Source organism: Bos grunniens, chromosome 20 (genome assembly GCF_055505025.1).
Source record: "Bos grunniens cultivar Pamir isolate PY7600 chromosome 20, Bosgru_T2T1.0, whole genome shotgun sequence".
Lineage (NCBI taxonomy): Eukaryota > Metazoa > Chordata > Mammalia > Artiodactyla > Bovidae > Bos > Bos grunniens.
In genome coordinates this window covers 38395609-38409028 of record NC_141184.1, presented here as the reverse complement: position 1 = coordinate 38409028, position 13420 = coordinate 38395609, and the positions used below count along the sequence as shown (strand labels likewise).

At 39.3% G+C, this 13420-nt stretch overlaps 1 protein-coding gene across 1 annotated transcript in view; it reads left to right on the top strand.

Moving 5' to 3' along the window:
• The window catches only part of MROH2B (maestro heat like repeat family member 2B), a 72639-nt gene that overhangs the window by 17709 nt on the left and 41510 nt on the right, over positions 1-13420 (top strand). The window contains exons 12-18 of the mRNA XM_086362317.1: positions 1780-1902; positions 2613-2726; positions 4821-4977; positions 5122-5162; positions 5784-5925; positions 6476-6519; positions 10168-10275. Of these exons, the coding sequence (XP_086218443.1) occupies positions 1780-1902; positions 2613-2726; positions 4821-4977; positions 5122-5162; positions 5784-5925; positions 6476-6519; positions 10168-10275 (729 nt within the window). The remainder of the gene's footprint in view (positions 1-1779; positions 1903-2612; positions 2727-4820; positions 4978-5121; positions 5163-5783; positions 5926-6475; positions 6520-10167; positions 10276-13420) is intronic.

The window sequence follows — 13420 nt, the reverse complement described above, 5'->3', positions numbered from 1 at the left end:
AGGAGATTACAGAGTCCGTGTGTGCAACCTTGGGACCCTGCTTCCCTGTGAAAAATTATTTTCTTCCTACTCTCCATTAAAAGACCCATTCACTAAGGAATTAGATCTGAGGTTTCTATCCTCCAGGAAAACAATCCAATAGACGAATTGAAGCCAAATTATTAAAAAACTTGTGACACAGGTTCATAACCATTTATTCAAATCCATAGAGCAAGACATATTTCATAATTTACAATTTTTCAGATTTGAAAAAAGTGTTACTGTGATAGTAGCCCACAATCAAACCTATTAAGATTTCTTCAAGAAAATGTATGCATATTCACACTACATAGAAAGGGTAGAGATGTTGGATGACATCACTGGCTCAATGGACATGAGTTTGAGCAAGTTCCAGGAGGTGGTGAAGGACAGGGAAGCCTGGCATGCTAGAGTCCATAGGCTCGCAAAGAGTCGGACATGACTGAGCAACTGAATACCAACAAATTGCTTTAAAACAGTTCAGTTTGAGTTTCTCCACCAAGTAGGAACCAAATTTAAGAAACAAAATCCCAGTTTTCAGTGTCATTTAGAGTTTGAGTTTGTGGATAAGAAATTGTGGAACTTTATTTCAATGTGCCATCTTTCACCGAGGATTTTTTAAGTGAGGCAGTGTTTTAGCCTTTTCATAGGCTAAAACAGAAAAGGAAAAGCTTTATTTTGGGGTGGGGGGGTCGCTCCAAAATCACTGCAGATGGTGATTGCAGCCATGAAATTAAAAGATGCTAGTTCCTTGGAAGAAAAGCTATGACCAACCTAGACAGCATATTAAAAAGAAGAGACATTACTTTGCCGACAAAGGTCCAACTAGTCAAAACTATGGTTTTTCCAGCAGCCATGTATGGATGTGAGAGTTGGACTATAAAGAAGTCTGAGCATCAAAGAACTGATGCTTTTCAACTGTGATGTTGGAGAAGACTCTTGAGAGTGCCTTGGACTGCAAGATCAAACCCATCAATCCTAGAGGAAATCAGTCCTGAATATTCATTGGAAAAACTGATGCTGAAGCTGAAACTCCAATACTTTGGCCACTTGATGTGAAGAACTGACTCCTTGGAAAAGACCCTGATGCTGGGAAAGATTGAAGGCAGGAGGAGAAGGGGATGTCAGAGAATGAGATTGTTGGATGACATCCCCGACTCAATGGACATGAGTTTGAGTAAGCTCTGGGAGTTGGTGATAGACAGGGAAGCCTGGCGTGCTGCAGTCCATGGAGTTGCAAAGAGTAAGACAGGACTGACTGAACTTAACTGAACTGAGTTTTAGCCAGGATATGTCGTGGGAACTAGAAAGAGTTTGCTTAAAGAGAGCTTTGCTAGTGACACTTAAATCATAACCTTATAGATTACTTCCTGCTCCTACAGGGTGTAATTGTTGTTGTTGTTTAGTTGGTCAGTCATGTTCAGCTCTTTTGCAACCCCAGGAACTGTAGCCCACCAGGTTCCTCCATCCATGGGATTTCCCAGGCAAGAATACTGGAATGGGTTGCCATTTCCTTCTCCAGGGGATCTTCCTGACCCAAGGATAAAACCTGGGGTCTGATCATTGGCAAGCAGATTCTTTACCATTGAGCCACCTGGGAAGCCCCATCTATTACAGCAATATCATTCAATTTATAGGGTTGTTTTTTTTTTTTTTTAAGATTCCCGCTGAACAATCCATAAAGGTTACAGAATAGGAGTATCTAAATTTCCATTCTGCCCAAAGAAATGAAATATTGTTAATGTATATTCCCTACTCTAGGTGAGGAACTCCACCCTCCTCCTCATCCAAACCATGTGTGAAAAATGCTACATTGAAGCCCGGGAAGGCTGGCCACTGATTGACTACATCTTCACCCAGTTTTCAATGTCCAACAAGAATCTGGTACGAAGAGGGTGCCATCTTGAGTGCTGCTCTGCAGCAAGTGCAGTTGACTCGACTGGATTTTTAAAAATACCTGAAGTTCAATTTAGTAACTAAAGTCATATTTAAGCTTTCACTTTTATTAATAAATTTTTCAGCATCTAGTGTTCTCATTTCCCTTCCACTGGTGCCATTTCTAACTTATCATAAATGCAAGGTAGGTTAACTCACAGTTTTCCCTAGAGAGGAGACAACTTGGCCTCCAAGGCTGGGGGCTGGTTTGGAGAGAGGCAGAGAAAGTGAATTGTCTCTAGAAAACAGGAAACATCCATACTTGTTACACTGGTTCCTTTGGATGAAGAGCCTGAAAAACACATGTCTAAGATCTCAGTGATCTTACAACCTGCAAGTGAAATTGCAGTCCACTCCATAGGAAGTAGTGGAAATTTTTGTCCCAGAGAAAAATGGGGAAAGGCCTGAGAAAGGGGGTAACTGAAGTTCACAGTGTTTGTTTTTCTATGAAAAAAGCCAGAGGCATTTTTGTCTCCCCCCTCTTCCAAAGAGCAGTTAGAAGCAGGGGTTAGATACTGGAGTCCAAGGTCACTGGGTTCCTCAAGCCCTTTAAGCTGAGTGACTTTATCCTCCACCCCAGAGACTAAGAACACACCCAAGGTCAGAGGAGACCAACAACAGGGATTATTAACAAGTCACCTGCTTCATCTTTCTTAAAGGAGAAACCAATAAAACCTAACTCCCAGGAGACTGAAAAGGGAGAGACATCTATCCGAGAAATAAGCCTGGAGGTCTTAAAAACCCTGGACCCACTGGTCATTGGAATGCCTCAGGTAAGGAGTCTTCTGTCACCAATCATAGTTCCTTTGATCACCTTTCTAAAGCTCTGTCCATTTAGGAGTAAAGAAGTTGGTACTCCATCTGTCATCAGCTTTTTGACGCTCTGGCCAGAGAAATTATGTGAGAATGTTCAAGGCCAGCACATAATGGTTTCTCAAAAACAGGTGTTAAATTAGCTACATACTCTTATATCTGGAGGCAAATGGCAGTTTATAAGCATCTTGATATATTGTTTCTCTTCTTCCAAGTAGTAATGCAGTGAATGCTAAACTTACCCCCACTTACCTGGGAAGGTGTTAAAGGCACACATTCTCAGACCTCACTTGAGGTTTAAAATAACCTGAACCTCAGGAACTTTGGGATCTGCGTTTTGCTTAAGAAAAACAACCTGGGAAAGGATTTAATGGCCAGAAATACATGGCACAGCCAGAAGACAATCTACAGACCAATTTAAATGAATTGGAGGCTTTATCTAGGATGGTATTTTAAGGTGTGATTGTAGATTACCTGCAATATTTATTTAAAACGCAGATTTCCAGGTCACATGCCAGACCTAAATGAGTCAGCATATCTGGGCGTGGGACCCATGAATCAGCATGCAAATAAGTTCCAACATTTCTGATGCATATTAAAGTTTGGGGAATTTCTGATCTAGTAGTAAATGATGAAAAAGTAGTCTAGAGCCAGAATCATAAAGGATCTGAAATGCTAAATTCCTACCTTGTCCTTGATGAGCCACTGGAAATTTTAAGCAAGGGCCAAACATTTGAACTGTGGTGTTGGAGAAGACTCTTGAGAGTCCCTTGGACTGCAAGGAGATCCAACCAGTCCATTCTGAAGGAGATCAGCCCTGGGATTTCTTTGGAAGGAATGATGCTAAGGCTGAAACTCCAGTACTTTGGCCACCTCATGTGAAGAGTTGACTCATTGGAAAAGACTCTGATGCTGGGAGGGATTGGGGTTAGGAGGAGAAGGGGATAACAGAGGATGAGATGGCTGGATGGCATCACTGACTCGATGGACGTGAGTCTGAGTGAACTCTGGGTGTTGGTGATGGACAGGGAGGCCTGGCGTGCTGCGATTCATGGGGTCGCAAAGAGTCGGACATGACTGAGCGACTGAACTGAACTGAAACATTTGATAACTATAGGAAGTCGGTGAATTGACATGAGTAGTCTAAGCACAGAGACTATATATAAGATGAGATGAGATTCATAGACACTGGATATGGGTCATAAAATTAGGAAGGGAAATACACAAGGGCATGAAAAATCTTATAATGAAAAAAAGGTCTAGGCTTGGTGATTCAATGGGGTTTCCCAGGTGGCACTAGTGGTAAAGAACCCACCTACCAATCCAAGAGATATAAGAGACTTGAATTCTATCCCTGGGTCAGGAAGATCTCTTGGAGGAAGGCATGGCAACCCACTCCAGTATTCTTGCCAGGAGAATCCTATGGACAGAGGAGCCTGGCAGGCTACAGTCCATGGGGTCAAAAACAGTCCGACATGACTGAAGCAACTCAGCATGTTGGTGATTAAATGCAGATGGCAAGACAAAAGGCAGAGTCCAAGTCGATACCTAGGTTTCCATTAGGACATGAACCATATTCAAGTTTTCCAAGGGATGTGAAACACACAGACTACAGAAGTTAGCACCTGGAGCACAGACGGCAAACACAGTCCATTCGCTATCCATTCACAATCAGTCTCACTTTGGAGCGTTCCACTCCAGTCTTGGAGTTTGGAGAAATATATGGGGCATTTTTGGTTGTCATATTGATGCGGGGCTTAAGGGCACTTGGTGAGCAGAGCCTGGCGCTTCCTGCAGTGACCCACAGTGAAGATTTGTCCTGTCCCAGATTCCAGCAGCAACCCCATGGAGAAACACTCATGGCCAGTAGCGCCTGAAAATGAATGTGCTCAGCAGAGGCGGATTTCATGATTTCATTTTGATTTGGCCCAAAGAGCAAAATAATAACAAATGAGAGGAAGTTTTCTAAACTAGAGGGAAACACACAGTGAGGACCAGGGAGGAATAATGGAAAAGAACAAGCAGCACTTTCATTTTGCCTTCGTTTTCCACAGGTGCTATGGCCCAGAATCCTGACTTTCGTGGTACCTGCAGAATATACAGGAACGCTGAAATACCTGTTTAATATCATCAGGATTCTGTTTATGGCAGAGGAAAGAAAGAAGAAGAATGCCGAAGAATCAACAGCACTTGTCATCTCTACAGGAGCTGGTTTGTACATTCAAAAACAAAGCAAAACTTTTCTCTTATGAGACTCGTTTCCTGAAGGGCTACAGGGCTTCGCTCGTACACCCAGCCCCAATCTGAATTTTTCTAGTCCCCATAACAGTAATGAAAATTGCTTTCTCTTTCTAGTGAAACTTCCTTCACCACAACAGCTACTAGCCAGACTTCTGGTGAGTGAGTTATGAAAAATCAAGGCGGGATCAATTTAAACCAATGCAGATATTTCCAGTTCCAAATAAATGATAGTAAAAGCGACAAAGATACTCCAAACCAAAAGAAACACTAAAACGGCATAATAAATGTTCTGCTATATTAATGACACTCATGAAAATTTATTCCTGGCAAGATTATCTCCTAACTCTGAAATGTTTCCTAAAACTTCATTTATGATTTTTTAATAAGCGTAAACTGAATCTGATCTGTGAGAATGATTCAAGCAAATTGCATATCTGTTGTTCAGATTTCTCTCTCTCTCCTTTTGGCCACATATGCATCATTTACTCCAGTTGTATCTCCACGTGCCCTTATTTAATTCACAGATAGATCTGTTAGTACATTTCATTTATTTTCAGTTGATGCCTTCCATACACTTTTTCACTTTTATCTGCAGAAAAAAATTGGACAGATGGATGTCTAAGTATTAGCTTTACTCTAGAATAGTCTGTGATGGTCTGTTAAAAGATTATCTAATGAAGGATTCTAGGGAATCCAGAACAATGATTAAAAGGAAAATGTCGGTGAGCCCTTTAAATACCCCTGAGTTGATCAGTAATTTTTCTTCCATCCTCCAGGTAATATCTATGCTCGCTAGTGTGGGGAAATTGCGTGGGGCTGGTGCAATAGGACTTTTGAAGATATTGCCTGAGATAATTCACCCAAATTTAGTAGAGCTGTGGAAAACACGCATACCTGAACTCCTACAGCCTTTGGAAGGTACAAGTGCATGGGATCAGGTCTTATTCAAGGAGGCAAGAGCACGAAGAACAAGGCATCCCTTCTGTGTCTTAAGCCATGAGTGTTCATGCTAGACAATAAGGACAGTGAACTTGATATGCAAGGTGGACAGCTCTGTTTTGTCTTAGACTCCTCAGGTTCCATTTCTCTACCAAATACTTATACTGTAATAAGGCCAGGTGGGTTACATACTTAGCAAGAACTTTTACTTGTGATCTGGTCTTTTTCTTGTATTTAGAGAAGTCTTCTTTTGGTAGTATTCTAAAATGTTACTATTCATCTATGCTAGAATATTAAAATACTATCATTCAGTAAGTACTGTTGAAATTGGCAAAAAGCCTGGATTTTTACCATGAACTAGCAATTTAAGATTGCTAACATAGTAATTTTAATCTTAAATAACCATCCTGTGTAGGGAGAAAACTGAAAATGGAACACTATCATCCAGTGGGAACCTGGCAAGGGAGAAGTACATCTTGAATTTTTTTTTTTTTTTTTTTGCCCTTATTGCATCAATTTCTGTTTCTAGGAAAGAACAGTAGTATCGTGCTGTGGGAGACCATGCTGCTTCAGGTAAAGAGGGCTCCCAGACCAACTGTTGATGATGGGGTGATGAAACCACCTAAAATTACTCACCTTGACCAGAAAGAATTAAATTCCCAAGGGCAGAAAACAGCATTTCTTTTCTTGAGAAAATTGTTAGACTATTAGATGTGATCGTGTCAACTGTACTCTTTGAATTACCATAATTTGAACAACTATCTTTAGTCTTCAATTTGGTTCAGAATCTAGGACAGTTTTGAAGATTTCACGTACTAATATTTTTCTCCCTCTTTCTTAAATCTTCTCTAATTTTCAAGTTTTCTCCTCTCCTTCCAATTGCATTCTTTCATCATTCATATAGAGAAATAGAAATTAACATAATTTCCACTTCTTTGCTCCTAAATACAACTCCATTTCCTCCTATATCTGCTTCTCATTATCTTTTTCTTGATGTCTAAACACCAAAAGACCATATTGCACCCCTTCTCCAGAAAAGAATCTTACTCTCATCCATAACTTTTTGGACTTTGACAGCCAACAGTGCCATAATGTCAAATCCCCAAAACTATAAGATAGGACTTGCATATAGGACTTGGACATTAGCGTTACAAACAGCACATTGGTTTTAGGAGTCCACAGAAGATCAAGGAGCCCACAGCCAGGAAGCTTTTAATCCAACAGAGTTTCAGTGCATAAACCACCTATATAGAAATTAACTATGGCTTCTTTATTTTTTAATTGAATTTATTGATTTACTGCTGTACAGCAAAGTGATTCTGTTCTACATATCTATATATATACATATACATTCCTCATTATGGTTAATCATAGGATATTAAATATAGTTCTCTGTGCTATACAGTAGGACCTTGTTGTTTATCCACTCTATATATAAAAGCTTACATTTGCTAATCCCAACCTCCCACTCCATCCTTTCCCTCTCCCTGTCCCCCTTGGCAACCACCAGTCTGGTCTCCATGTCCAAGAGTCTGTATCTATTTCATAAATAGGTTCTCGTGTCATAGTTTAGATTTCACATATAAGTGATACCATATGATATTTGTCTTTTTCTGATTTACTTCACTTAGTATGATAGTCTCTACTTGCATCCATCTTGCTGTAAATGGCATTATTTTGTTCTTTGTTATAGCTGAGTAGTATTTCATTGTATTTATGTCCCACATCTTCTTTATCCATTCATGTATTTATGGACACTTAGATTACTTCTGTGTCTTGGCTATTGTGAATGGTGCTGCTATGAACACAGAGCTGCATGTATCTTTTGGCATTATAGTTTTGTTCAGGAGCAGGCTTGCTGTATCATATAGCAATTCTATTTTTTTATTTTCTGAGGACCCTCCATACTGTTTTCCACAGGGGCCGTACCAACTTACATTCTCACCAAGAATGTAAGAAGGTTCCCTTTTCTCCACACCCTCCCTAGCATTTGTTATTTGTAGACTTTTTAAAGATGACCATTCTAATCATACTAATCTAATGAGGTAGTACCTCATTGTAGTTTGTTTTTGTTTGGGGGCAGTTTTGAGGGGATGTATTTATTACTATGTATTACAGAAAAGGTGTGTTTTTAAAAGTAAGCTAAGGGTATTTATAATGATTTTTAAATTTATATTTTAAAAAGGACCTGTCAAATAACTTTTTAGGATTTTGATTATAAAATTTACTAGATTTTTTTAGTATTTTAGTTTTATTGGAGTAAAGCTGATTGACAATATTGTCTTAGTTTCAGGCATACAGCAAAACGACTCAATTATACATATATATTCATTCATTTTTAGATTATTTTTTCATATAAGTTATCACAGAATATTGGGAAGAGTTCCCTGTGTTATACTGTAGGCCCTTGTTAGTTGTGCTAAGTCACCTCAGTAGTGTCCAACTCTTTGTGACCCTATGGACTATAGCCTGCCAGGCTTTTCTGTCCATGGGATTTTTTAGGCGAGAATACTGGATTGGGTTGCCGTGCCCTCCTCCAGGGGGTCTTCCCAGCCCAGGAATCAAACCCACATATCTTACATCTCCTGCATCGGTGAGCGGGTCCTTTACCATTAGCACCACTAGGAAGCCCCCATGTTGGCTATCTATCTTATATAGTAGACATGTTTGTGTTCATCCCAAGCTCCTGATTTATCCCTCCCCTTCTCATGTTTCCCTTTGGTAACCATAAGTTTGTTTTTGATATCTATGTTTACTTCTGTTTTATAAATAAATTCATTTGCATCTTTTTAAAAAAATTATATCTTACATAAGAGTGATATCATATGATATTTATCTTTCTCTGACTTACTTAGTATGATAATCTCTAGATCCATCATGTTGCTACAAATGGCATTATTTCATTCCTTTTTATGGCTGTGTAATATTCCACAGTATATATGTACCATAGCTTTTTTATCCATTTCTCTGTTTATGGACATTTAGAGTTGATTTGTGTTCCTCTAATAATTAGCAATGCTGAGCATCTTTTCATGTGAACTATAATTTCTATAAAATGTAATACTTCAGTGATGTCTCCACAACACCTCTACCCCTAAAACCCCCCTTCTAGAATCAGAATCTCTAAGAGGGGGTACCTGACAGCTTACAGGTCTTGATGACGCTCACAAATGAGTCTTATCCAATATGAGGTTTGAAAGCAACAGCTCTATTCTTCCTGTTCCTTAAGTCTAGAATCTATCTTCCTCCTATATTCATGCTTCTTCTATCTCTCCCTCCCTCCCTCTATCATAATTTCTACCTTATTTCCCCACTTACCATTTTAAAATAACTGTTCTTACTAGGAAGGAAAGTTCTTGAAGCCTTGAGAACATTACTTTCCCTTCCTCCAATCTTGAGTATACTTCTTGGCTTCTTTTTCCAAAACTGTCTACATTTGCTTTCTTCCCTTATAATGCCAAGGTTGTACAATTTTTTCTTTTCAAAAGATCCATCGAATGAATTCTTATTAAGAAAACATGTTCACAAACTTTTTCAATGGTTTTGACACTGTGTTCTTTCTAAGATTAAGATAGAGAAAACGCAGGAGAAATCATAGATTTTAGAAATTGCAATGGATTTTGTCCTCCAAAAAGACAAAAACACCTCTTCATATATGGTTCAATAAAGAAAGACATGGGTTCAGATGACTGATTGTGGCCCTGGCTCAAAATAATTGATGAAATGAGGAATATTTCATTACTCCAGTTGAAGTTGGCAACTTGTGCTTGTATATCTAATTGGTTCTTCAAGGCCTTTAACTCACTATTCCAAAAATGTCCCTTTTTCTTAGTAAATAATAAAGCAAACTAACTTTGACAAGTGGAGTTTTTCCAAATCTACTGAAACCTTGAAAAATGTTAACTTCAATTTAAGTTTCAGATTGGATGAGTTTCTATTGTAAGTCTTTTGGCAATTTTTATTTAAAAGGAAAACAGAAGGCACTTACATGAAGTTAACTTCCACTTCCTGTGGATCTGATTCTTACTGGAAATTCAGAACAATACAGAGTATGTCTTCTAAAATAAGAAGAAAAGTTTCAAAGTAATCAAGTTTTTATGGGAAAAGGAATAATCCCATATAGTATACATTTTATACTTCTAGAATATATTGTAACAGAAAAGTAGCAAGAAAACACATTAAACAGTCACATTCATATCTGATTTTCACCTCCTACAACAGTTGCTCAAAGAATCGTTATGGAAGATCAGTGAGGTAGCCTGGACCATTCAACTGAGTCGGGATTTCAACCAGCAAATGGACAGTTACAGCAACACCTCTGTTGAGAAGGTTGGTTTTTCAGCTCAGAGACCATACCTTCTAATTTATGACCAAAAATTGTGGTGCAAGTTCCAGCTTGTCTGCACTGCAATGCAAAGGAGGAAGAAGTGGTTAGAAAAATGCTCCCTTCTATTTACCTTTATTTGACCCAAAGTTACAGGGCCACAGCCTATCTGCAAGGAAAACTGCTGAGTATAGTGCCTTTAAGATAAATACATGCCTGACCAAAATTTGGAGGTTCTGTTCTAGAGAAGGAAAAAAAAAATTACTCGAGAGCAAATAGCAGCCTCTTAACCATAGCACTGGTTTAATGCCAGTTTATGTCTTGGTTTGCATTCCACTGGGCCACTCATGTGAGGCTGGCTGCGGGAAATAATCTATCATTTTTTTTTTAATTGAAAAAAAAAAAAAACAGAACGCTCAAATTTACATTTTTACAAATTTACCAATTTTCATTCCTCTCTCTACACATGACCTCTACCAAACCCTCCACACTGTAACCATTCATTCCAAATGGAGTTTGAATTCAGCTTCCACTACTTAACTACTAATGCAGCTTTTGGTAAAATTTTTAACCTTTTCAGAGCCTCAGTATACTCACCAATAAGATGGAAATTTTTATCTCTCTCTGAGGATTGTATTGTTATAAGGGTTTGATGAGATAAAGTATATAAAGACCCTAGTAAAGTGTCTGGCACATGGCATGTGTTCAATAAAAAGTAGATTGTAGTTATCACTGTGGTTATATCATTCCAAAATTTATTCCCCCCTGGAAAGACATTTGCTCAGTTATTAAGTGTTCCCAGTATTGAGTGTTTCTTCCCACAAATCCTTTATTATCAACCTACAACTCTCTTACATCATTTTCAAATCCTAAATTTTTCCCTGGAAAAAATCATTTCCTAAATCATTGTGTTCCCAGGATTAAGTGTCTCTTTCCACAAGTTCTTTATTAGCAACCTGCAACTCTTCTATGTAATTTTCAAAATTCCCCTCATTGATTGACTCTCTAATTTGGTAGAGAGTACTGATTCTCCAAATTGGCCTACCCAGCCTACAGACACACCCATCAGGAAGATTTGGTGAGCAATGCCTCATCTTCTTATACACAAACCAGCCTTCTGCATCTTATGTAATACTGTTCATCCAATAGCTCCCAAACCCACAAGATTAGTTCAAGATAATGGTGGTGTGAGTAGACAAAACAATTCAAACAACGAGCTGCCTCAATGGCTCTCATCTGTTATGCCTGACACCAGAAAACTAGGAGTGTACCAAGTAGCTTTAAAAGCATGACAAGCTATCCTTAGTGGCTTAAAATAATGGGCACCTAAAAAGCTTTGGATTTTGCAGGTTGACTGTTTGGGTTAGACTCAATTGGGAAGTCTTCTGATCTCAACTAGCCTCACTGGGGTGTACTGGGGATTGGCTGGTCTGGGATGATTTTGTCTAGGACAGCTTGTTTCTGCTCCTTGCAGTCCCTCATCCTGCAGCAGGCTATCAGGGGCTTGCTCTCATGGTGGTGGCAATGATACATGCAAGATCCTTGAGGTCTAAGCTCAAAGGGGGCGTGCTATCACTTCTACCACATTCCAGTGACAAAAGCAAGTTGCAAGGCAAGCCCAGATCCAAAGAATGGAGAAATAGACTTGTCTTGATAGGAATCACAAACTCCCATAGCAGGGAAGCATGGACAGAAATGAGATAGAAAGATTATGGCTATTTTACGATCAACCACAATTTTCCCCCAATTCGGGCTTTCTGATTTCTGGGATTCCTAACCAAGTCCCCAGGTGTGAATGCACTATTCATTGAATCTGATAAAATTCAGCAGATAAGCAAAAGGTCAGCAGTACTGGGAGGCACTGAAGCTATATTATAATACAATATATTTTCCTCCTTCCTCAAATCAATATTCCTGCAGCACAAGATTTTCCCACCTCTCTCCTACCCTTCTCCCAAGATGAAACTAAATAGACTCTAGCAGCTTTGGCCCCACTCAGGGGATCTTTTGCCTAGACAACTGAGAATGGAGTGGATGCTCCCTCATCAGAATCTTACTCTGATCAAGTCTACTCTTACTCTGTTCCACCTGTTTTATAGCCTTATGGCCCCCTCCCATCCCAAATCAGATTAATCTGTACAATTTCTCCTGAATGTGCTAATTTGTCTTTATCTGTTATGCCTAGATTTTCCATTCCTCCTGTCCCATAGATCCTTTCTGATTACTAATGACCACTCACAGAGCTACAATCCTTTGAGCTCTGCAGTTTTTGGAGTGGACTTCCAACTGGCCATTTTTCTCTCCTTTCTGTAACAAGACGGACATTCTAAATTAAAAGATGCCAGTCTGGTATTGAATTGCTTTGTATACCTGCATGTTCATACACCTATTTACAGCCAGGCATGTGCTGTGATTTTCAAACACAAGCTACTGCAGGGCTGTCCCTTGCCCCTAGTCAATAACTCTGCATGGCCTCCGATGAAAGATGACAGGAAGCAGTGCCTGTTCTACTTGCCTTTTCTCCATCCTGACACTACAGAAGTGCCCAGCGTATGGCTGGCATAATGGATCCCACACTCTCACCGCCTCTGGAGCGGGTGGAAGCCACAGAATGATTCCTGACATGCTCTGTCACCAGCATTCCTCCACTGGGTGCTTTCCTTCCTCAATTTACTCAGTGTTCATTACCGAAGACACATGTGTATGTGAAAGTTCTTATGTGACTTTTCTGCTTCATTCCTAACACCAGTCTGACAGCACTTCTGGAGAGAGATAATGGTAGAGAAGCCAAGGTATTACTTTCAAAACTACTGTTAAATCTCTTAAACTATAAACCAAGTCAATATACTGTGAAGTTTGAAAATATCAGATGACATTGTCTTCAAAATAACCCAATTTTCATTGAGCATATTTATTCAATAAGAACTTATTAACACTTATTTGTACATAGATAATCAGTGAAAACCTCTGCTACCAAGAACTGAAATTCTGAGCATAGAGACAATAAGAAAATTAAAAATCACAGTAGGTAATAAAAGGTATTATTATGATGGCAGGGCACACAGCATAGAGGAAGGCAGGAGAGCACAGGCAGAGGACAGAGCCTGTGGGGAGGGAACATTTTGAAAAAGAGACAATATGCGAAAGTGC